Here is a 25,248-nt window from a genome sequence, read left to right as displayed (position 1 = left end):
ATCATCCGCGCTCGGTCCTCGGCTTAGCACGACCATCTTCTCCCGTTTCCAAACTACCTCTCTCCGCAGATGCTCTTTTGCCCTTGGGTTATGGGTCAGGGAATAGGGGCGGGGTGGGGGACGGGGGAAGAAGTAGAAGTCATGTCACCAGCGGCTAAATGCGACAGTTGGTCAGACCAAAGCCCCCCGGGAGGAGCGGGGACCCGCCGGCCTCCCCCGGCCGCGATCGGAGGGGGGGACCGGGAGAGGGGTTGGGGCGGGGGCGGGCCCGGAGAGGAGCCTCGGCCGCAGCCCGAAACCTTCCTTTCCCGATTGAGCAGGTCTGATCCTGAGGCGGGTTCAGGTTGGGAGGGCGCGGTTTGAGACCAAGCCCCAGTCGCCGCCGAAGACTGCGGGCTTTTGGCCTCTGCAGGGGCGGAGCTTTAAGCCCAGCCCTCAGGTTCTCTTTTCTGATTGAGCGGAGCGGGTTCAGAGGCGGATCTTGGGGCGGGGCCCGCTCTGCTTTTTGACAGTTGTCTGTGGCACAGCCGCAGCCGAGTCCGGTGGGTTTGGGCACCTGTGGCCCGGCTCTCTGCGCGTCCCCGTCCCCCCCGTGGCCCGGGCCCCGGCCATGAAGCGCATCTTCTCCTGCTCCAGCTCCCAGGTGGCGGTAGGTGCCAAAATGTGCGGGAGGATGGGACTTGGGCTGGGGCTGGTGCCCATGCTCTGTGGTGACAGAAGTCTTAAGTCCCATCTCCATGCCCCATTGCCTTTTCGTTTTATCGGTCGTTCTAGTGCTTCTGCTCCCGCAGTGAAGCCGGCCAGCCCTGCCTTCCTCAAGACACCGTCCCTCAGCTTCTGACTTGCCTTCTTGACCTCTGCCCTCTCCAAGGTCCTTTCCCTTGGCTCCTTTCTTGTCGTCCTAGCATCTTCATCTCAAACTTCTGGTATGTTTTCTACAGCCCTGACCTCTTCCCAAGGCCCTGTCCTCTACTTCCAGTAACAACCCACCCCCAAGCGTCTGCCCCAGCCATTGCCCGTCCCCAAGCTCCATTCTGCCTCCCAAAGTCCTGCCCCACAGCCCTGTTTCCCGGCCCTGCTCTGTCCCTTCAACCTTGTCCTCCCATATGGCCCTATCTTTGCTGTTTCCGGTCAGCCTAACAAATGGTCCTAGCTCTGCGCCTCCTGCTAACCCTCCTTCACCCTCCACCCTGCCCCATGCCACTGCCACTCCAATCTCTCACCAGCACTGCCGGCCCTCAGACCTCACTCCAAACCTCTTTTTCATTGGTACTCCCACAGCAGCAGCCTTCTATTCTCTACTTCAACCTCTTTCCTGCTCTGCCCAGTGGTTGCCAATCCCACTCTTCCCCGTTTTGCCTGGACCTCCTTTTGCCTGCTCACTATGGGTTCATCTTGCAGTCTAGCCAGCCCAACAGGCACTGCCAGAGGATGCACAGTTGTGTGGCTGCTCCCCAAGGGCCTGGGTGAGTTGCCTGCAGAATCTCCTCCAGCCACTTCACTGCAGTGTCTGGTCATCAGACTGGTTCTGGGCCAGACTGGTTCTGCTTCTCTCCAAACTTTTCCTTTACCCTGAACTCTCACTTACTGTTTTAGGGCTGATAATGTCTGTTTTCTTGAATAAGTTGGAGAAAAGTGATGGTGAGGGAAGAGGATAGAGCAGACTCACTCTGAGGGTTCCCAGCAGAAGTCACTCTACTCCCCATGTTCTCCCAGAATAAAGCACATGAAGACTATGGGGGGGTGGTGGGATATTACCTTTCCTTTTCTAAAGTTCTTTTCTACAGAGCCCCCCTATCTAGGAGTGTAATTTTCTTTGGAGGTTGAGATTATGGCTAATTTAGAAGTGAATTATCCAGTGTGGGCAACAGAGTGAGACTCCAACTCAAAAAAAAAGAAGTGATTTAGCCAGCTTCTTGCAGTGACACTGCTTAGCGAACTTGACTTAGTGGTATCATTCATAAGCAAATGTGAGAAATGCTCAGTTATCTCACTCTGCATGGGCAGGCCATAGAAGCTTGTCAGCAAGCTATGAGGCAAGAGTAGGAACTCTGTTGAGGCCTGTCCTTGTCCCACTTACATTTGCTTCTCCATTTAGTTTCCACACACAGATCAGCCAGTCAAAAGGCGTTTACTATTATAGGTACCAGAAACTGAGGCCACCCCGACTCAGCCTTAACTCATAGCAGTTTTTTTTATTCATAAGGGCTCTTCCCTAATTACTGAAGGTCCTCAACATTGCCCTTCCCTTTCAGGTTTGTGGCGTCTACCTACTCCTTAGGAATGGGGAAACGATTCCTCTCCTCTTTACTCGCCAATTCTTGGGCAGGGCCTCCTTTCAGAGGTGCTGGACTGAGCACTGGGCTGGCTCTTGGAATTGGAACAATCCCTCTGTCCTTCTTGATGCCAGCTGTGCAGAGGTTTGACCATGGAGTATGTTCATCCACTCTAAACATTTAGTATAATTAGATTATAGGAAGTAAGTTGGATGGATTTGGAATTATCTAACTGGAAAGAAAACTGTTTCCTCAGACAGACTGGGGTAACAGAAAACTTGAAAGTAGGCCAGTTTCAGCTGCAAATTGTTTCCTCGTGAAATTTCCTCATATTTCTCATGATAAACTTGTTCACTCCCTTGGGTGGCTAACCACTCTGGACCTGTTTGTCAGAGAAATAGTATGACAGCCTTTCTGGCCACTCCAAAAGCCTGGTTTCCCTGTCATACTGGAAGTTTGCCCCTCCCCTTCCCCACTGACATGCCTTGACCCAGGGCCAGAGCCCTGTGCTCTCAGTCTGAGTTAAGAACTGAAAGATCAGTGATCATTTTAAAGCTAATCTAAGTTATCCAGTATATAGGAAAATCAACAAACAAACAACTCCAGCTTCTAAAGTCTCATTTTACTTTAGTCAAGAAGAGGATGTCTTTGAGGGTGTCTTACATATGAGAAGGGACCCCCCAAAACCCCAAAAGTACCTTTTTTGAGAGCAGACCCTTGCGGTACAGGCTTCACCTGCTAGGTAAGTGTTCTAGGAACCCATTAACATCAGTGAACCAGCTAGCATTGTTGTGAGAGGCTGCATTTGGCTTCAGTGAATTTTTTTTTTGTAGATTCTTTCAACATGTTTGCCCATTTCATGATGGATGATTTACAAGTTCACTTGGCCATGCCATGCTGAGAGTTCAGCAGTTTTTGACCAAAAACAACATGACCCTTGTGCCCCACTCTCCCTATTCACTGGATCTTGCCCCAAATGACTTTTTTTTTATTTCCCTGATGAAAAAAATCCTCAAAGGCAAATGTTTTGCAGATGTGGAAGAAGGGAAACAAACAAACAAAACCCTGGCAGAAGTACTAAAAGACATAAAAATTGACAAGTTGAAAAAGTGTTTAGAGCAGTGAAAAAACCATTTCTATGGGTATCTTGCAGCAAATGGAGAGTACTTTGAAGGTGACTGGAATTTAAACATGTAAGAATATATACACATTTTTTATGAATAAATTTTGAGGTTTTTTGTTTTGTTTTGTTTTGTTTGGTCCCTCTCTCTACATGCTTGCTCTGTCTAGGTAGGAAGTAAACCAGAAGAGAGTTTTAAATTATCGGCACTGGGTCAGCTTTGATGAATGTCTATTGTATTTAAAGCATTGCGAGTCAGGCCCTGGTTCCTCCAGGGTAGCCTTTTTGTTTCCATTTTCCTGTTCTACAGCAACAGCCACTCTTTCTCTTTCTCCCTGCTGATGTGCTTCCATGTTATAGGTTGCTTATATGTACAGCGGGAGATAAGGAGAGGGTACAATTATTTCTACAAAGGTCCCCTAATCTCAGCTATAGAAATACAGAGCTTATACTTGTTCCAGAGTCTGCTGGTTAATTTGGTGATTGCTCCCTTGAGGCTATGATGGTAATCCAGTGCCTTCTTCACAAGGTGCTGGGGTAAGCTATGGACTGGATCTTGGAATTTGAAAACATTCATCTTTCTTTACTCCTGCTCTGCAGAGGTTTGACCACACCAAACGCTTCTTAGTATAATGAGATTATAGGAAATAAATTGCATGGAATCACCTTGCTGGAAAGAAAAGTATCCATGTTACTAAGAAACCCCTTTGCCATGTATACAGCCTGACTGTTATTCATTGGCTGATATGAGCAAAATTTCTTTCTCCCACTTCCCTGACTAGACAGTTCCAAGCCCAGGGACATCCAAAATGTGCCTAGCAAGGCCAAGAAGGATGGAGATTGGAACTAACATTTATTGTGCACCTACTATGTGATAGATGCAGTGCAAGGTGATTTTATGTTGTTACATTGTTTGGAAGCTGAGGTTTAGAGATATTGCTTGCCTAAACTCATGGAGACAACGTATTAGAACCAAGATTTTGGGTTGGGCGTGGTGGTTCAAGCCTGTAATCCCAGCACTTTGGGAGGCTGAGGCGAGAGGATTGCATGAGCCCACAGGTTCGAGACCAGCCTGTGCAACTTGGTGAGACCTCGTCTCTACAATAAATCATAAATTAGCTAGGCATGGTGGCTCGTGCCTGTGGTTCCAGCTACTTGGAAGGCTGAGGCAGAAGGATCGCCTGAGCCCAGCAGGTCCAGGCTGTGGTGGCCGTGAGCGTGCCACTGCACACTCCAGCCTGGGCGACACGGTGAGACTCCAACTCAAAAAAAAAAAAAAGAATCAAGATTTTAAACAGGCAGAACACACTGGCTCATGCCTGTAATTGCAGCACTTTGGGAAGTCAAGGTGGGAGAACTGCTTGAGCCCAGGAGTTCGAGAACAGCCTGGAGAACATAGTGAGACCTCATCTCTACAAAATAAAAACATTAGCCAGATGTAGTGGCACTTGCCTATAGTCGCAGCTACTCAAGAGACTGAGATGGGAGAACTTCTTGAGCCCTAGAGGTCGAGGCTGCAGTGAGCTGTAACTGTGCCATCACATTATACTTCAGCCTGAGCAACAGAATGAGACTCCCAACTAAAAAAAAAAAAGTTGAGGCCAACTAAAAAAAAAAAAAGCTGAGGTCAACACCATGTGATGAAGGCATAGTTCCAGCTCTCTGTTTTTCCTGGGGATGATCTGGTCCCCTACGGGCACTGGAAGATGCATTCTTACATGTCAGAGTCTGTCAGTGTGCAGAGAAGTCATTTAGCTTATTTTGTCATTTGAGAATTAACCTGTTTGGAGATTCTTCTCTGCAGGTGGGTGGCTTTGCCCTGGAGGCAGTTTGAGAACGTTACCTGGAAATAAATAAATCTTTTGCTATAGCTTATAGTAGTGTGGTCTGGTGGTGAGAACTAGGATTGAGCATCTGGTGGCCTAGGTTTTACTTCCAATTTTGCCAGTCTTTTGTGTGATCTTGGACAGTTATCTAACCTCAGTGTGCTTCTGTTTCTTCTTCTGTCAAAGAGAGAATAATATTAGCCCTAACTACTTTCCAGGGACATTGAAATTGAAATAGCACTTGAAAGGGCTGTGAGGAGTTATGACTTCTGTCCAGCAGTATGACCTCAGGATCCATCTACCCTAGATAATGTATGGTTTGGGCATTTAAACCTTCCCTGTTGTTGATTAATAATTTGCCCTGGCTATGTAAACAGTATTTGAAAATGAGTTATTGGGTTTCCACAGACCATATTTCTTTTCGCTCCCTCCTGTAGCCTCTTTCTTGTTGAGATTATACCTCATAAAATGCGATGTGCCACCACCAGTCCCCCACTACTTCCTGTTTTGTTATAAGAATGCTATACATTTGTATGGCTCTTTACAGTTTATAAAGATATTTTATATATGTTAGCTTGCTTAATACAACATGATGAGGTAGTTATTATTACCTACATTTTATAGATGAGGAAACAGGTTAAAAGGTGTTTAATGGTTTACTCTAAGTAAATGAGGATAGAAAGACATTTGAAATACTATATATTCAGCACTCATAGCTGAGAATGTAGCTGAACCAGGTCCCAAACTCAGGCCAGCTGACAAAATACTCACCATACCACAGATCTTTGCATCTATATCTTCCTTCTTTTCTTTCCTTTCTCTGAACCAAACCAGGCTTTTCTGTGCTTTCAGCTCTGGGTGTATTTACATAGTTCTCTCTTTCACGCCCTGCAATGCTTCAATTATTGTAATTACCCTACCACCCGCAAAACTCAAGCTGGAATGATAGAACAATGCATGCCCAGGTGTGGGTGTTGTTTGGGACAGCTGCTCCCTGCCAGGGAAACTGGGAGGGAGGGAGCAGGGAGAAGGGGAGCTGCCTCTTGCCATCTTCTCAAGCACAGCTAGAGACCTATCTCTGCCTTTTGGTTGCTGTTGCCATGGAAGGGGAAGAGACACGAGCCAAAAGGCATAGATATGATACAGAAACTCTAACTTCCCCTCCTAATCTTGAAGCTTAAAGCCAATGGGAAGAGATGGTATGGTTAGGCATTTGGACTGCTAACCATGACCTGAAGCTGGGTGCCTTGATTTGCTTCCTAAATAACTGGGACAAAAAGCAGAGTACCAGGGGAGGGGGTGAGGATGAGAGGCAATGTGAGGCCAGTTGGGAATGGTCAGGTTGGCTACAGCAAGACTTCGAGAGTAAAAGGGAAAGGAGTCATGTGTAGGATTGCTCTGAGGTTGGGCACCTCACAACAGCACTAAACAAAATGAGGATAGAAAGACATTTGAAATACTATATATTCAGCACCCATAAATGATTTTTTTTTTGAGTTGGGGTCTCATTCTGTCACCTAGGTGGAGGTGCAGTGACATGATCACAGCTCACCACAGACTCGAATTCCTGGGCTCAGTTGATCCTTTTGCCTCAGCCTCCCTAGTAGCTGGGACTACAGGCATGTGCCACCATGACCAGCGAATTTTTTATTTTTTTGTAGAGATGAGGTCTCGCTTATGTTGTCCAGGCTGGTCATCGCGAACTCCTGGGCTCAAGCAATCTTCCCACCTTGGCCTCCCGAAGCAGGCCAAGATTATAGTATGAGCCACTGTGCTTGGCCATCTTTCTCCACACCACCCCCTATACTCACATAATTTGTGACTTTGATCAGGTGGAGAGATGGAACCGTCGTGACCAGAAGCTGCTGGAGGCAGTGCAGCGGGGGGACGTGGGACGCGTGGCTGCCTTGGCCTCCAGGAAGTCTGCCCGACCCACCAAGCTAGCCTCGAATGGCCAGTCCCCGTAAGTCCTCCTGACCCCACCTCTGGTATGTGGTTCCCTCTGAAACTCCCAAACTCCAATATGACATAGGACCAGGAGATGCCTATAACTTCAGAGCTTTTTTCATTGTCTTGATTAGCAAGCATATCAACAAAATTTTACTATTGTACCAAGTGCTACCCAAAGTGAGGGAAGAAGATATTATCTAGTCAGATTGACAACATGACTAGAAAAGCTCATAAAGACCATTAAACAAGCAGAAACAAATGCATAAGCTAAGTAGTGTGTTTATTCTTTGCACAAGTAGGAGGGTGTGCATGCTTGGGAAATTAGAAATGAAGTGGTAGCCATGAGAGTCGCATGGCTAGAAGGAGTGATAAGGACAAGGGGAAATATTATCCCATGCCTCTGCTCAAATCAGCCTTCAAACGTCCAGCCTTCTGCTTGGCTCTGGCTGGTGATGGTTCCAGTTCCACTACTGGTTCTGTGCTCACACAGGCAGGTAACGATGGGTTCACTGGACACCCATGCAATGCAGTAGTCTGAGATCCCCTGAGACCCACAGCTCTTATTTCTATCTTTGTCTCCAGCTTCCTCTGACTTTATGACTGTAAGTCATATGGCCCTCTCTTTCTCAGGAAGTTATGCTGGGGGAGCTTTCCTTTCTCCTTTTGGGTGGTCTCTGGGTTAGGGAGTAGAGCAAACCGTGCTTATTAAGATTCTCTTGCTCCTTACTCCCTGATCTCTTCATCCTTCTGTCCCCTGGCCTTGATTCTGGCAGGTTTCATCTGGCAGCCTCCAAAGGCCTGACAGAGTGTCTGACTGTACTGCTTGCAAATGGGGCTGACATCAACAGCAAGAATGAGGATGGTGAGTGAGACCCAGCACTGGGCCATGCTGCTTGCTTGTCCCTTTACAGCAGCAGTGGGACCTGTGCTGGGCCCTGCTGGAGGTTCTACCTGTGGCCCCTTGCTTCTCTCTTCAGCAAGTCCTGGCCAGCATCCTTCCCTGTAAGCTGGGCACACCTCACCCCCACTTCCACCTTCATCACAGGTACCAGGCACTTGGGGAACAGGAATTTCTGGCTGAAAACTTCCCTCTCTAATCTTCTGATTATCTGTGCGTCTCTTGCCTTCCCTCCCTGTGAGTCATCAGAGTGCATGGGGCCACCCACCCTTCCTCTCTCCCTCTTTCTGTTTCCAGGAAGCACTGCCTTGCACTTAGCTACTATTTCCTGCCAGCCACAGTGTGTCAAAGTCCTGCTTCAGGTAAGACCAATCCTCAATACTACTCCTGTGAAGGGAGGAATGAACCAGAATCTCCTGACTTGGACTTGTAGTTACAAGCAACAGTTGGTCAATCTCATTCTCAATAAGAGGGTGGTAGTCATTTATTCACAAATATTTCTTGAGCACCTACTATGTGCAGGTACTGTGCTCAATACTGCCGTTGAGGGCAGGTCACAAAGCAGAGTTGCCCAGGACCAATGAGCTTTGCCACTGGCAGAGCCACTGCAAAGACTAGCTATGATGTGAAGTAGGTGGAAGGAGGGCAGAGGTATTCAAGTTAAACCAAAGCCCTACTGTCTGCTTTTGAGGAGTTTATAGTCTAATAGCATAAAGAGAAATATACATCTAAAATGACACATGGACAATGTATAAATGGGTCCTCAAAAGTATATAAACTGGCTGCTGGGCAAATAGATGTTCTGCTTTTTTCCCCCCGGATCCTTTCCAAGTTTCACAGTTGTGACTCTGAAGTATCAGCCATGGACTCAGAGATATCCTTTCTCCCCATCATGTTTATTTACATAATTGTCTGGGTTTTTTTAGGCCCTAGGTTCAGAAACCAGGGTTGAAAGTCAAGGCTGCCTATTTTGTCAGCAACGAATGAGCTGAGCTTGCCTAGTAGATAGTCTCCCCTATGGTCCTCCTGGCCCTCCCCATATTACCACAGAAATTGGTGACCCAACAGGGGGTATGGGTTGAGGATGTTAATGCCAAGCTCCATGCATGCTTTGTGGCCATTTGCAGCATGGTGCTAATGAAGATGCTGTGGATGCAGAAAACCGTAGTCCATTGCACTGGGCAGGTGTGTGCCAAGGGACTGGTGGGAACAGGGCTGCAGGGACCTTAGGGTGGAAAAGGGGAGGAGAGAGGAGGGAAGGACAGCCAGGATCAGCAGGCTGAAAGGGCTGGAGGGGATGTTGGGTCATGGTCTGAGGACAGGCCCTTCATGCTTCCCCTTAACCCAAGCATTTCTCAACTCTCCCCAGCCTCCTCTGGCTGTGCCTCAAGTGTGCTCCTGCTATGTGACCATGAAGCCTTCCTGGATGTGTTGGATAATGTGAGTGGCAGATGGGTAGTGCCCTACACAGGCAGACCGCTGCTCTCTCTGAGCTCAACTGGCCAAATTCCATGACCTGGGGTTGTGCAGCACCACCCTCCTCTTCCTTCTCCTCCTGCTTCTCCTCCTATTCCTCACAAAGAGGTTAAGCCTCATCTTCTGGAGAGCTTGTAACCCTCCAAAAGGGAGTATTTAGCCCCAGGACCTGGGCTTTTTTCTAAAGTGGTGTGGGGAAAGAGAAATCAGTAGGACTGTGTCAAGCCCCTGGCTCTCCCTGATGACTCATGTACCCCTTCCTACAATCTGTGCAGGATGGACGTACACCCCTGATGATCGCTGCGCTGGGTGGTCACACTGCTATCTGCTCACAGCTGCTGCAGAGAGGAGCCCGAGTTAATGTTACAGACAAGAATGACAAGTGAGCCCTCCTGGACTTCTCACCCCCATTTCCAGACCCTGACCATTTTAGAAAAGACCCAATGGGCAAAGTATGTGTGTGTGCTGGGAAGGAAGGCAGATTGGTCTCTGTGTTATTAGGAACCCCCTTCCTTTCTGGTGGTAGTTCAGGAGAGCTCTGCCTGCCACCACCACCACCTTCCTAGCATAGATGAATCCAGAAGTGGAATTGAACCTCTGGACCCACTGGCCTAATTTGCTGATTTTCAAACTATTTTGTAAGCTAGGCGGATCTTTTTTCTAATAAAAAATATAGGTAGGACTTCGCTATATAAAACACATACAAATGAAGCCCTTCCGATGGACCCCTTGCTTTCTGATGCTGCAGCTTGAAGAATGGCATTTGAAAAGTCTGGTCTGGTCTAACGTTGGTCTGTTGTTCTCCTGACTGAGCGAGAGCTTACCCTGAGAGTGGAATTTCTGGAATCAGGACTCCCAGTTTCCAAGGGGAAAGCCTGTGCTCAGATTTGTCTCAACCCACAGATCGGCTTTGATCCTGGCCTGTGAGAAAGGCAGTGCTGAGGTGGCTGAACTGCTCCTGAGTCATGGAGCAGATGTGGGGGCTGTGGACAGTGCGGGGAACGATGCTCTGCATTATGCTCGGCACACGCAAGACGAGGCCCTGTGGAGGCTGCTGCAGCTGGCCCTGAACCGGCGGCGGCGGGGAGGTAGAGGAACTTCAAGATTCTCCCTGATAGCCGTAGAATCAAAGAAGCTTCTTAGACACCCATTTGCTCCCATGGAAGTAATCCATTTAACAAATAATTGTTGCCTTAGTGAGGATTGCCTGAGGCCAGGAGTTCCAGATCTGCCTTGGCAACATGGCAAGACCTTTGTTTCTACAAAATAACAAAATTATCCAGGCATGGTGGCATGTACTTGTAGTCCCAGCTACTTGAAAGACTGAGGCGGAAGGATTGCCTGAGCCCAGCCGGTCGAGGCTGTGATAGCCATGATTATGCTACTGTGCTCCAGCCTGGGTGACAGAGTGAGACTCCGACTCAGGAAAAAAAAAATTGTCACCTTAGTCGAGAGTTTACTCACTTATTGCTACTACTAGGAGGTGACCCCAGATTCTCAAAAGCATGGTCACAAAATTCCTTAATGCAGCCTTGTCTCTCATGGAGGGCAACTCTAGTTATTGCTATTTCTTCTATTTATGAATTGTAATTGTACATCTATTTGTATGATTTGTTGGTCAATCTCCCTCTTCCCTACTAGACTGTAAATCCTTCTGATGAGAGGCAGTTTCTATTTTGCTCACCATTTGAGGTTCCTGTGCTTATAACAGTGCCTGACATAGTGACCAATAAATAAACAAGCAAACAAAATGAATGAACAGCTCATTTCTTGAATAGGAAACCAAAGTTGCTGGATAGTTAGAGACCCAATGGACAAGATTGGCTCTTGGCACCAGGAAGACAAGTGGCAAGGGTTAGAGTGTGGAATGGAAGAACCAGGGACCTGTCTTCTCTCTCATTTTCCTCATGTCTTTCCTTATAGGTCAAAGGCTAGTCCAACACCCAGATCTTGCATCCCAGGTAAGACCCGAAGTGCCTCCTCCTTTTGTTTCTGACCTATCTCAGGCTATCCTACTGGGACTGCTCCTAGTGGTCCTTGGGATGTCAAGACATTCTGAGAGTAGAAAGGCCCTCCCTGGGCTAGATTAGTTGCATAGCCTCACATCACTATTCTGTTTTTGAAGCAGGCCTCTCCATCTGAGCCCCAGGCGGGTTCTCCATCCAAGAGCCCATGGAGAGCAGAGCCTGAGGAGGAGCATGAGGAAGAGGAGGATGAAGACCCATGCTCAGATGAGTGGAGGTGGAAGTATGAAGAAGAGCAGGGGAAAGTGGCTCAGTTGGAGCAGGAGCTGGTGCGAAAGACAGAAGAGTGTAAGACTCAAGCCGCAGCCTACCTGGGCTTGGAGAACCAGATTCGAGAGCAGGTCCAGGAGCTAGGGCTTCTCCTGTCTCAAGAGCCTGGAACTCCAGGAGGGTCTAGTCTTCGACCTGGAGGGGATGGCATGGAGCAGGGTTGTCCCCTGGACCTGCTGGCTGAGCGGATACAAGAGCTAAAGAAGCAGCAGCAGGCAGCAGCCATGGTAAACCCAACATTAGCTCCCAAGAAGGCCAAGGATTCAGCCCCAGGAGAGATTCAACATGAGGTCCATGGAAGGGCCCATCCAGAACAGCAGCCACCCCAGAGCCCACGATCTGAGACCTTAGGAAAAACCACAGGACAGCAACAGACTACACGTGGGGGACAGACCCATGGCTCTGAGCATACTGACCAGCCTCCTGCTAGCCAGAAGGAAAGGCCCCAGGTTCTGGGGATTGAACCAGGAGGCACCGCGGTTGAACGAGTGGGCCCAGCAACAGCCATGAACCAGCTCCTGCTACAACTAAGGGAGGAGCTGGCTGCAGTGTGGCGAGAAAAAGATGCTGCCCGGGGGGCTTTGTCACGATCCATCCTGGAGGGAGCCCTGGGGACTCACCGGGCTGAGGCTGCAGCAGCTGCCTGGGAGAAGATGGAGGCCCGGTTAGAGCGGGTGCTAGTGAGGCTGGATCAGGCAAAAGCAGGACTACAGGTGAAACCGGAGGCTCTCGCCCAGGAGTCCAGAGAGGGAGCCCCAAAGGCAGTCTCAGGGATCATCCAACAGGATGAAGAGAAGGAGAAAAGGGCTTCTGGGTCTCGGGGAGAGCCTCTGGGGGCCCCTGGAGGAGAACAGTCTCCAGGAGGAGGCCTGGCGAAGGGACAGCTGGAGAGGGAGGTGTCAGCGCTCAGACTGAGCAACAGTAACTTGCTGGAGGAGTTGGGGGAGCTGGGGCGTGAGCGGCAGAGGTTGCAGAGGGAGCTGCAGTCCCTGAGCCAGCGACTACAGCGGGAGTTCGTGCCCAAGCCAGAGGCGCAGGGCCAGCTCCAGCAGTTGAGGCAGAGTGTGGGGCTACTGACAAAGGAACTGGCCACGGAGAAGGAGGCCACAGAGAAGCTGCGGAAACGCCTGGCCTGTCAGAGCAGTGGCCTCCGAGGGCTATGGGACTGCCTGCCACCCGACCTAGTAGGCAAGGGGCGTGCACGGAGCCAAGCGGCCGAGCCCCTGGAGGAGCTGCAAGCCTGCATCAGTACCCTGGTGCACCGGCACCGGGAGGCCCAGCAGGAGCTGGGTCGGCTGGAGGAGGAAAACCAGCACCTGCGGGGGTCCCTGGCCTCCTGTGGGGAGCCAGGCGCCTCCTCAGAGGCCCCAGCATCCCCACAAGTGGCCGCTCTGGAGCAAGACCTAGGGAAGCTGGAGGAAGAGCTGCGGGCGGTTCAGGCCACGATGAGCGGGAAGAGCCAGGAGATCGGGAAGCTGAAGCAGCTGCTCTACCAAGCCACGGAGGAGGTGGCTGAGCTGAGGGCCCGAGAGGCCGCCAGCTTGCGGCAGCACGAGAAAACCCGGGGCTCGCTAGTGGCCCAGGCCCAGGCCTGGGGGCAGGAGCTAAAGGCTCTGCTGGAAAAGTACAACACGGCCTGCTGGGAGATGGGCCAGCTGCGGGAGGCGGTGGCCGAGGAGCGACGCAGGAGCGGGGACCTGGCGGCCCAGGCCGCGGAGCAGGAGCGCCAGACCGGCGAGATGCGCGGGCGCTCCGAGCAGTTTGAGAAAACAGCGGAGCTGCTCAAAGAGAAGATGGAGCGTATCGTTGGGGCCTGCCGGGACAAGGAGGCCAAGGTGAGCAGCTGAGGTAGCCGTGGGGAGCATCGGGGAAGGTTTCTGTGCGTCTGCGGGTTTACTGATCGGATTCAGCAACCTTTGGTTGGATCTGCAGGGACCACCCTTTGTTCTCCTGGGTCTGAGGAGTTTCCGGTTGAGACTGGAGGCGAGGTAGGATATAACTAGAAGAAAGTAGGAGATTTCGAACTAACATTTGGCCTTCAGGTTCAGGAGTGAAGTGCTTAGGGTTACCACCGGTGGAGCACCGTGGTTGATTAGCATGTTGACTTAAATCGTATATTAGCCGATTTAATAGTAGGGAAAAGGCCTACTAGTATGATGGATTGCGGCGATGTTGCTGAGGTTCTGAGGAGGTGATGCAGGAACTGATGGCTTAAGAAAAGTAGACCCAATGGTACCTGCTCTTCTCCCCTCCCGCTTAGGCAAAGAAGGCACCAATGCAAAGGAAAAGAGCTTGAAAACCACTGTTAGATACCAGAGTTTCCCAATGCTTGCTCTAAAAGTGAATATGAGTCTACATGTTTATGAATTCTGTTTTTGTTTGTTTGGGGGTTTTTTTAGTTGAGATCACACTTTGTCGCCCAGGCTGGAGTGCAGTGGCATGATCATGGATGGCTCACTGACTACTTGACCTCCTGGGTTCAGGTGCTCCTGTCTCAACCTCTCAAATAGCTGGGACTACAGATGGACGCAACCATGCCCAGCTAATGTTTTGGTTTTTTTGTAGAGAAGAGGTCTAGCTATGTTGCCTAGGCTGGTCTAGAACTCTTGGGCTCAAGTGATCCTCACACCTCAGCCTCTGAAAGTGCTGGGATTACAGGGATGAGCCACCACACCCAGCCTGAACGCTAAATAATCAATTTACAAATAAATTTGGTGATTCTAGAACTACCTGCGGAGTGATTGAATTCAGACTTTTGTTTTGTTTTGTTTTTGAGTCAGAGTCTCACTCTGTCACCCAGGCTGGAGTACAGTGGCATGCTCATGGTCACCACAGCCTGGACCTGCTGGGCTTAGGCACTTCTTCTGCGTCAGTCTTCCAAGTAGCTGGAACCACAGACGTGCGCCACCATGCCCAACTAATTTTTCGATTTATTGTAGAGTCGAGGTCTCCAGGTTGCCTCCCAAAGTGGTGCTGGGATTATAGGCATGAACCACCACGCCCCATCAAATTCAGGCTTCTTACTAAAACATGGATACATGTTCAAATTTACAATGATTAAAAAATATAAAGAGTGTATGTTTTATATAGTATAGAGTACATAACAATAGAGGGAATATTATTCAGAGTAGGAATCAGTGTGGGGTGGGGTTAATTAAAGAAACAAAGACTTTTGTTGTATTAAAGGAGAAAATGAAAGTAAACAAATGGGCAAAAATGAGTGTAGTGATTCAGAACGTGGTCTCCTGTAATGCCAGCACTTTGGGAGGCCGAGTTGAGTGGATTGCCTGAGGCCTCAGGTTCGAGACCTGCCTGGGCAACTTGGCGAGATCTCGTCTCTACAATAAATCAAAAACTAGCCAGGTGTGGTAGCGCGCACCTGTAGTTCTGGCTACTTGGAAGGCTGAGGCGGAAGGATCGCCGGAGCCCAGCAGGTCGAGGCTGCGGTGGCCGGGAGCATGCCACTGCACTCCAGTCTGGGCGACAGAGTGAGACTCCAACTCAAAAAACAAACAAACAAGAAGAATGTGTCTCTGGGATGGGTGCAGTAGCTCACACCTCTAATCTCGGTGCTTTGGGAGGCTGAGGTGGGAGGTGGGAGAATTGCTTGAGGCCAGGAGTTAGAGACCAGCATGGGTAATATAGCAAGACCTTGTATTTACACAGAATAAGTTTGCTGGGTATGGGGGCAGGTGCCTGTGGTACCAGCTATTTGGGAAACTGAGGCAGGAGGATCACTTGAGTTCAGAAGTTGGAGTTTGAGGCTGCAGTGAGCTATGATTATGCCTAAACTGCAGAGTGAGACCCTGTATGTAAAACAATAAAAAAAAAAAAAAGAAATAAAAATTTAAGAAAGAAGAAGAAGAAAAATGTGGTCTCTGGACTGAGGCTGTCTGGATTTGAATTTCAGTTTCAAAATTTACTTGTCTGATCTTAGGCAAGGTATTCAATATCTCTAAGTCTCAGTTTTCTTATTTATATGGTAAAGATAATAATAGGGTGGTTGTGAAGCTTACATTAAATAAGATATTATATTTCTTTAAAATACTCAACAATTCCCAGCTGGGCTCGGTGGCTCAGCCTGTAATCTCGCACCTTGGGAGGCTGAGCCTGCAGGTTTGAGACCCGCCTGGGCAACTTGGTGAGACCTTGTCTCCACAGTAGATCAAAAAATTAGCCAGGTGTGGTGGCACATGCCTGTGGTTCTAGCTACTTGGAAGGCTGAGGCAAAAGGATTTCCTAAACCCGGCAAGTCCAGGCTGCTGTGGCCGCGAATGTACCACTTCACTCCAGCCTGGGTGACAGAGTGAGACTCCAACAAAAAATAAAGTAAAATACTCAACAATTTTTGGCCCATTATAAGTGCTCAATAAAAGGTAGTTCTTAGACCAGGCATGGTAGCTCACACCTGTAATCCCAGCACTTTGGGAGGCAAAAGCTAGATGATTGCCTGAGCCCAGGGGTTTGAGACCAGCCTGGGCAACTTGGTGAGACCTCGTCTCGACAACAAATCAAAAAATTAGCCAGGTGTGGTGGCATCACCTGTGGTTCCAGCTACTTGGAAGGCTGAGGCAGAAGTATCGCCTGAGCCCAGCAGGTCGAGGCTGTGTTGGCTGTGAGCATGCCAGTGCACTCCAGCCTAGGCACAGAGTGAGACTCTAACAAACAAACAAAAAAAGGTAGCTCTTCTTATTCCTGCTACCACTGTTCCTGTTACTGCTCGTTACAATCAACTGCATCTGTGCCTCTGCCTCAAAAGCCACAAAGACTCATCTCCATTCCCTCAGTGGTCAGCAGCCAGAAGCAGGTTAGGATCCAGCACTGAGTTAGGGGCACGGACCATAGAGTCAAAGAGATTGTGGCTCAAATCATGATTTCATCACTTATTAGCTGTGTAATTTTGACAAATTACTTAACGCAGGCTCTTTATCTACAAAATGTGGATAATAATACTTCCCTCAGAGAAGTATTGTTCTTCTCAGAAGAAAGCTGTTTTGAGTCTTCAGTGAGAGTGGTGTGTAAACGTGCCTGGCATATATTAAGTGGTCAGTAAAAGGAAACTGACTTTGACCCTGAATGGTGTTTGTGAGAGGGAAATGACTTGGGTCTCATTTGGTTCCCTTTCTTTCCTGTTGGTCTCAGATCAAGGAGTTGTTGAAGAAGCTGGAGCAGCTTTCAGAGGAGGTTCTAGCAGTTCGAGGAGACAATGCTCGCCTTGCCCTGCAGCTACAGGTATGTTTTGGCCCTCAGGGAAATGGACACTGCTAGAGAAGAGGGTGGACAGTGGAAGTGATGTATGTAGGAGACATTCTGGAAATTACAGAGGCCTGGCCAGGCAGTGGTGGAGGCTGGGCCAAGGGAACCCATGGCTTGGTAAAGCTGACCATCTCCTCAGTTTATTGTTCCTCATGCTCAAGTGAGTGTGGGGAGGGTGGACACATGACCTCCCATTGATGCTCACTCCCAGGATTCCCAGAAGAACCACGAAGAGATCATCTCCACCTACAGGAATCATCTGCTGAATGCTGCTCGGGTGAGCATGGTGGAGTTTTGGGGGAAGTTGAGACATAGAGCTGGGTAGGGGGTACTGCTTTCAGGGACCCTTCTCTTGCCATACTTGCCATTTCTCAGAGAGCTGGACTCTGTGCCTGGTCTTCAGATCTCACTGGGCAAATCGAGAGGTCGTGCATGAATGTGAGGGGGAGAGAGGTGTTTGCCTCTTCTTTTATTTATTTTTTTAATTTTTAATTTTTTTTTTTTTTGAGTTGGAGTCTCACTCTGTCGCCCAGACTGCAGGGCAGTGGCCTCTCTCGGCCACCGCAGCCTCGACCTGCTGGGCTCCGGCGATCCTTCCGCCTCAGCCTTCCGAGTAACCGGAATTACAGGCGCACACTACCACGCCCGGCTAATTTTTTGATTTATTGTAGAGATGAGGTCTCACCTGCCCAGGCGGGTCTGAACCCGCGGGCTCAGGCAATCCACTCACCTCAGCCTCCCAAAGGTGCGGGATTACAGGCTGAGCCACCGAGCCCGACTGCCTCTTCTTTTAAATTCCCTGATCCATTATAAAGCCTTTTCCTGTCTGCTATACCCTGTCTCAGTTTCTTCCTAGGGCCACTTAGTCCTAACCAAGGAAAAAGAGTCTTGCTCCTTTGTTAGGAATAACAACGACAAAGAATGGAACACTTATTGTGTTCTGGGTGCTTTGCTTCATATTCATAGTTGTAACCCTCATAGCAACCCCAAAAAGTAGACATTATTATCTTCCTTGTGAAGATAGGGAAACAGCCATGGACAAGTTAAATACTATAAGTGAGGGTACAATGCAAATAGCATCACTGTGTCACAGAAGCTTATCCTCACTCCTTTCTCCCCATTTTCTGTTCTTCATCTGTTTTTATTATTTTTTGTCATCTATAGGGCTACATGGAACAGGATGTGTACAATATCCTATTGCGAATCCTAAGTGTGCAAGAGGCGTGAGGTCACCTCACCATGTGCCCTCAGGTACATAGGATTTCCCTGCTGTGTATTTTGGGTTGAGGGTGAGGAGGGAAGGAGCTTGGGAGATAGGACTTTGGAAAAAAACCTGACGGAAGGGAATCAGTCTCCTTTTATCCCTGTGATGGCTGATACTGGGAAGTCCTTTGAGGCATAGAGTATTTGAGGTGATTGAGAAGACGTAATATGGAGAATCACTGGGTGGAGTCAGGAATCAGTGAACAGGTAGACTAAGGGGGCTGAAGTATGAGATGGAGACTGAGGCGTTGAGTTGTGTGACTCTGCTAAGGTTTGGGGTAGGAAGATGCCAGTGAAAGATGGTTGGGATAGTGGTACAAAGTTGTTCCTTAGGGTGGGTGTACAAATTCCAGAATCTTTTCATCATGTTCAGACCATGTATTCAAAGAGCAGTCATCCCCCAATCATTTCCCATCCCTAAGTGGATGGTCCCCCTCTCCAGTTCAGTTAGATGAGGCTCCCCTTTAGCATGTTGACACGGGTGGGAGGAGACTGAGGATATGAAAGTGTGTGCGTTTCATCCTTGAATTTCTTCTTTCAGGGAATAAGAGCCTCCCTGGTTGACAGAGGCTCCATCAGGCTGTGGTTGGGGCGGGGATTGGCCACTAGGGGGTGATGTGGGCGGGGCTTTGCTTTGTCTTGGATACAGACCTGAGACCATGGACCTTGGAATCCGCATGGATGAGAACATGAGGTGTGGATGAAAACAAACTCTGGAAAATAAAGCAGGAGGCAGAATGATGCTGGGTGTCGGTTTTTTTTTTATTTTTCCTTTCTAAAGGCGAATGGGGAAAGGAATATTTTTCATTCCTTTGTTCTTTAAAACTTTTTTTTTTTTTTTTTGAGTTGGAGTCTCAGCCCAGACTGGAGTGCAGTGGCCGCTCCCAGCCACCGCAGCCTCGACCTGCTGGGCTCAGGCGATCCTTCCGCCTCAGCCTTCCAAGTAGCCGGAATTACAGGCATGCGCTATCAGGCCCAGCTGATTTTTTGATTTATTGTAGAGATGAGGTCTCGCTGTCCAGGCGGGTCTCGAACCCGCGGGCTCAGGCAATCCACTCCCCTCAGCCTCTCAAAGGCGCAGGATTACAGGCTGAGCCACCAAGCCCGGCTTAAAACTGTTTTAAAAATTAGACATTTAAAAATAACTAATTAATTTTTTTGAGCTGGAGTCTTATTCCATCGCCCAAGCTGGAGTGCAGTGGCCCGTTCATGGCTACCCCAGTATCGACCCGCTGGGCTCAGGCGATCTTTCTGCTTCAGCCTATTTTTTTTTTAGAGCAGTTTTAGGTTCACAGCAAAATTGAGCAGACGGTATAGAGATTTCCCATCTCTCCCCTGCCCCCACATATGCATAGCATCCCCCATTATCAACACCCACACCAGAAGGGTACATTTGTTATAATCAATAAAACTACATTAACACTTTATTATCACCCAGAATCCATATTTTACATCACCAAAGGTTCTTGGTGTTTTGTATTCTACAAGTTTGGACAGATTCATAATGGCATGCATCCGCCATTATATTATATTATCATACAGAGTAGTTTCACTGCCCTAAGAATCCTCTGTGCTCTGTCCGTTCGTTCCTTCCTTCTCCCAACACCTGGCAACCACAGATCTTTTTTACTCTGTCCATAGTTTTGCCTTTTTTAGAATGTCATATAGTATGTAGCCTTTTCAGAATGGGTTATTTGACTTAGTAATATGCATTTACATTTCCTTCAAGTCTTTTCATGGATTGATAGCTCATTTCTTTTTAGCACTGAATAGCATTCCATTGTCTAGATGTGCCACACTTTGTTTATTTATTCACATCCTGAAGGACTTCTTAGTTGCTTTCAAGTTTTGGCAATTACCCCAGTTCTCTTTGACCACAAATGACCTATATATAAGTGAGCAGCTGTCAAACTTTATGATCCCTAGTAAGAAATACATTTTACGTCTTATGTACATAGTTGAAATAATACCCTTACTACTTCTCTTCTATTATTTGCTGTTATGTGCCACTAAAACTCATTCACTAATGGGTCAAGACCCGTAGTTTGAAAAACAGACCTCAGTGACTATAGGGATTGACAGTTCTTCCTTTCCGTTTTCTCAAATCTCTTATCAATGCAACCCTATTATTATTATTTTTGAGACAGGGTCTCTCTCTGTTGCCCAGGCTGGAGTGCAGTGGCGTGATCCCGGCTTACTGCAACCTTGGCCTCCTGGATTCAAGTGATCTTCCCATCTCAGCCTCCTGAGTAGCTTAGGACTATAGGTACCACAACTGGCTATTTTTTTTTTTTTTTTTTTTTTAGAGACAAGGTCTCATTATGTTGCCTGGCCTCAACACAACTCTAATCTTTTTTCTTTACCTTGGGACTCTTGAATCTATGATTTTATCTGTTTTGTTTTTGGAGAAGGGAAGATTGAAAGACCTGGATTTTTTGCTTCGAGATGTGCAATCTAAAATATTCTATCATGTGTTAAACGATGTGTTTAGATTTGACACAGGTGGTCTCATGTAGTTACTGCTCCAATTTGTCCCAGTTGCAAAGAGGGATGAAAAGTCTGATTTCTGGGAAAAGAATGGATACCCAGAGTTTGCTTCTTCCATCTGGTTCTGTTCTCAAATTGAAAAAATGTATCTTTTTTGGCCACTTCCCTTGTGTCTCCTCCCCTTCCTGCACACTCCATCAGCCAGACCTAGGTGAGAATGAGGCAATGCGTTCCTTCAAAATCTGGAATTGTGGTTCACTGGCCCACAGGCCGATCCCTCCCCATTCCTTCTTTCAGCCCGCCCTTTGCTGGGTTACGCTGGGTCAGACAGCAGCAGTTTGGCAGTGAAGAGACTTGGTTGAGAGAAAATAATGGGGAGGGGCTGTCGAGGAAGACGGGTTACACAATGGCTGCAGAGGCTGCCGAAGTTTGGCAGAGTGGGGAACAAGAGCACCTGAGGTATGTAGATCAGATCATAGAGAAGCCTAGAGAAAGCGCAGGGTTGCTTTGGGGTTTGTGTGGATGGACACAAGACTGCTTTAAGGCTGAGAGAATGGAGAGAGGACAGATTGATGGAGAAGGCGAGAAAGGAGTGCAGCTCCTCAAGAGCACTGAAAGGGTCTGAGTCATTTCTAGGAGAACAGAACCTCTCCTTGCCTTCTCTCTCTGTTACCAAAGAATATTAAAGGATTTTTATAATCCTTATTATATAGGGCTTGTAGGAAAAATGAAGAAACTGCAGAGAGAAGGGTCCAGAGAGGGGGAGATCGTTTGGCTAAGCTCAAGTATGAGTCAGGAAACAGCTTTGGTAATAGAAGACAGGCCTTTGGCTCCCTCCGGCGCTCCTGGAAGCTGATCCCAGGATGTGCTGAGCTGTGGGAGTGGTGAGTGATGTTAATGTTAACACAGGAGTGGAACCGTCCCCAGCCCCTGGTTTTCCTAATCTTCCTCCATACAGCTCCATAAACTTACCCAACAAACCTAAGCCCTGAAATTTTCCTTGATAAATTTTTTTTCCCCAAAGTAACACTAATCATAATGTTACCCTTTATTCCTCCCGGGCTGTCTGTTTAACAGGACTTTTCAGTAGGGACTTTTTTTTTCTTTTCTTTTCTTTTTTTGAGTTGTAGTCCTACTCTGTCACCCAGGCTGGAGGTCAGTGGAACACTCAGGGCCACCACAGCCTTGACCTGCTGGGGTCAGGTGATCCTTTCGTCTCAGCCTTCCAAGTAGCTGGAACTACAGGCATGTGCCATCACACCCGGCTAATTTTTTTTTATTTATTGTAGAGTTGAGGTTTTTCCAAGTTGCCCAGGCTGGTCTCGAACCCATGTGCTCAGGCAATTCTCTCACCTCAGCCTCCCAAAGTGCTGGGATTATAGGCGTGAGCCACTGCTCCTCAATAGCTTTAGGGGATACAAATAGTTTTTGGCTACCTGGATGCATTGCACAGTGGCCAAGAAGTCTGGGGTTTAAGTGTACCCCCCCCACCTATACACATTGTAAGAACTTATTATTCCTGCAGAAACTAGCTCAACCTCCCCCAGAACTAGTAGTTACAGCTTTTGAATAAACATGGAAATTGACCCTCCAGGTTTTGTTGTTGTTGTCTTTTACTGACTTTATTTTATTTTTACTTAAAAAAAAATTTTTTTTTAAAGGATTTGTTGAGAGATCAGAAAAGCTCCAAGAGTGGGAGGGAACACGAAAGGGTTGCCCTACTTTTTAAATTTTAAAGATGTGGGGTATAATTCAGGGTTAGGTACATAAGTGGTCATCATACAGGTGAAATTTGGGCCCCCCATTGGTCCTCACTTCACCTGGTTTGGGATCAGGTACCCCTTATTAGTATTAATTGCTCCCCCATCCCTCTCTCCCCTGGCAGTGACCTGTTACTGCCAATCCCTTTCATGTAGTATTATAATAAATGTTCAGGGTACACTTATGAGTGAGAACAGGACCCTGCCGATCTTAATGCTTGAAACTTACACTTATCTTATTTGAGTTCCTTTCTCTGGAAACCACCCCTCAGGCCTAGAATATCAAGGAATTGAATTCACCAGATCACCTCCTCCAGACAATGAGATGCCAGACCCTTCCTGTTAACCAACTCCTCTTCCTTACCACTTCCTAATTCCTGTTTTCTACATTCCTGCCCTACTTTATAACAGGGGTCCCTAACCTCCAGGTACTGGTATGGTCTATGGCCTGTTAGGAACTGGGCCGCATAGCAGGAGGTGAGTGGTGGGTGAGGAATGAATCTTCATCTGTATTTACAGCCACGCCTCATAGCTTGCATTACTGCCTGAGCTCTGCTTCATGTCAGATTAGTGACAGCATTAGATTCTCATATATTACACTGTAATAATAATAGAAATAACGTGTACAATAAATGTAATGCACTTGAATCATCCTGAGACCAACACCCTCCATGGTGTTGGAAAAATTGTCTTCCATGAAACTGGTCTCTGATGCCAAAAACGTTGGGGACTGCTGCTCTATAACCCCTGAATTCAAGAGATGGAGAGATAGATTTGAGAAGAAATTTCCTGTTCTCCTTGGCTGATATCAACCAATAAAAAGTCTTCTACCCTGGCTATATTCATCTCAGCAACTGAATTTCTGTGTGGTGAGCCACAGGACCCCAGGAGAGCCCTGTGTTCTGGCAACGCTACTTCATTTCCCCTTCATTCTTTAGGCTTCAGATGTAGGAGTATGTGGATATCAGCAGGTGAAGGTTGGTGGGCCATGAATGGGTTCAAGCTGTCTTTTATTTTATTTTTTTGTTTTTGGAGCCAAGGTCTCACTCTGTCACCCAGACTGGAATGCAGTGGCACAATCACAGCTCTGTGTAGTCTCTAACTCCTGGGCTAAAGTGATCCTCCTTCCTCAACCTCCCAAGTAGCTGGGACTAAAGGCTTGAGCCACTATGCCCAGACTGTCTTTGAATGCCTTCAATCTAGAACTTTTTCTGATTTGCAGTTTTCCCTCTTTTGGTAACATCAACTTATTATACAGATATTTAAGGAGCCCTGGGGATAGAGTACAAACAGCACAAAAAAGGCTAGTATCCTCATGGAGCTTGCATGCAGGATGTGATTTACGTGCTCTGGTTCCCAGTTTTCTATAGTGATGCTAGAACTTATGACCGCAAATTAACTTTTTTTCCAATTTATTTTTACTTTTTTATGATCTTTCAATGACTCCAGTAACTTCAAATTAACTTTTATTTTTTATTTATTTATTTTTTTGAGTTGGAGTCTCACTCCGTCACCCAGACTGGAGTGCAGTGGCACACTCCCAGTCACTGCAGCCTCGACCTGCTGGGCTACGGCAATCCTTCTGCCTCAGCCTTCCAAGAAGCTGGAACTACAGGCGTGCGCTGCCACGCCCGGCTAATTTTTTTTTTATTTATTTATTGTAGAGACGAGGTCTCGCCAAGTTGCCCAGGCGGGTCTCGAACCTGCGGGCTCAGGCAATCCACTCACCTCAGCCTCCCAAAGCGCAGGATTACAGGCTGAGCCACCGAGCCCGGCCTTCAAATTAACTTTTAAAGGAGAGTCCTTCTTCATGGAATCAAGGGAGGTCGACTTTCCTTGAAATGTTTACAGCTTTATTGAGGTATAGTTGACATACAATAAACTGCAGTTTATTTTTATTTATATTGTAACAGTTATGTTTAAAGTATACAGTTTGATGTGTTGTTATATGTATACGCCCATAAAGCCATTACACAAGATAATGAATAAAACCATCACTCCCAAAAGCTCCGCCGTTTTAATCCTTCCTACCTTCTTCCCTCTGCAACTCCTGAAGAGTCTCAAAAATACAAACTAATCTAAGTAACTTTTGATCTAAAGAACTGAACACGACAACCACAAAAAGTGAGCTCAGGGCCTGATGAAGATTCAGGTGTTGAAGGGGAGCAGCTGGGATTGAGAACTAAATATCTGAGCCTAAGTTTAGTTTGAGGTGCCAACCAGTTTGAGCAGCAAAGCAGCAAGGAAAAAACCTGTGTCAGGAGAGTGGCTGTCCTCCTTAGGGATAAAAACCACAAGGTAGTTGGGTATGGGAATACCCAATCTTTGGCCTGGGTGGGGTCTCATGGGAAGGATTATACCGAAGGCTTAAGCTACATAAGGGGATTATTCCTATTATTTATTAAAGTACTTTTTTTGTACGCTGATTATAGGCTTAACATGTCTTGTCTCTGCTGCTAGCCTGTGAACTCCTGTAAGGTTTATATGTCCTCAGCACCTAACAACCCCTGATCAGCACTCAAATATTCATTGAACAACTGATTTATCACTTAGGTCCCAGCCAACTATAAAATGCAAGGAGTTGGCTGAGGTGAGTGAATTGCCTGAGCCCGCGGGTTCGAGACCCGCCTGGGCAGCGAGAC

At 47.7% G+C, this 25,248-nt stretch overlaps 1 protein-coding gene across 2 annotated transcripts; it reads left to right on the top strand.

Annotated features, from left to right (window-relative positions):
• The first annotated feature begins 506 nt into the window (after positions 1 to 506).
• ANKRD35 (ankyrin repeat domain 35) lies at positions 507 to 19,095 on the top strand. Of its 2 annotated transcripts, XM_008066024.1 has the most exons (14): positions 507 to 649; positions 7,055 to 7,185; positions 7,946 to 8,034; positions 8,368 to 8,432; positions 9,198 to 9,255; positions 9,440 to 9,510; positions 9,822 to 9,928; positions 10,450 to 10,634; positions 11,470 to 11,507; positions 11,675 to 13,675; positions 16,983 to 17,072; positions 17,308 to 17,373; positions 18,261 to 18,367; positions 18,901 to 19,095. In XM_008066024.1, exons 1-13 carry the CDS (start codon positions 611 to 613, stop codon positions 18,321 to 18,323), a joined length of 3,003 nt encoding a protein of 1,000 aa, XP_008064215.1. In that variant the 5' UTR covers positions 507 to 610; the 3' UTR covers positions 18,324 to 18,367; positions 18,901 to 19,095. The 2 variants fall into 2 exon arrangements, with proteins under 2 accessions (XP_008064215.1, XP_008064216.1); XM_008066025.1 differs by lacking the exons at positions 7,055 to 7,185; positions 7,946 to 8,034 and having other exon boundaries at positions 507 to 643; positions 8,412 to 8,432.
• The last annotated feature ends 6,153 nt before the right edge of the window (positions 19,096 to 25,248 follow it).

This window comes from Carlito syrichta, unplaced genomic scaffold (assembly GCF_000164805.1).
Source record: "Carlito syrichta isolate Samal-C Ts95f unplaced genomic scaffold, Tarsius_syrichta-2.0.1 Scaffold308835, whole genome shotgun sequence".
In the NCBI taxonomy this organism is placed as follows: domain Eukaryota; kingdom Metazoa; phylum Chordata; class Mammalia; order Primates; family Tarsiidae; genus Carlito; species Carlito syrichta.
This window is presented reverse-complemented; position numbering and strand designations above follow the sequence as displayed.

Coding starts and splice junctions, on each gene's coding strand:
- ANKRD35 (XM_008066024.1), top strand. CDS start 611: ATGAAGCGCATCTTCTCCTGCTCCAGCTCCCAGGTGGCG. Junction 7,186..7,945: donor GCCTCGAATGGCCAGTCCCC/GTAAGTCCTCCT, acceptor TGATTCTGGCAG/GTTTCATCTGGCAGCCTCCA. Junction 9,256..9,439: donor TAGTCCATTGCACTGGGCAG/GTGTGTGCCAAG, acceptor AACTCTCCCCAG/CCTCCTCTGGCTGTGCCTCA.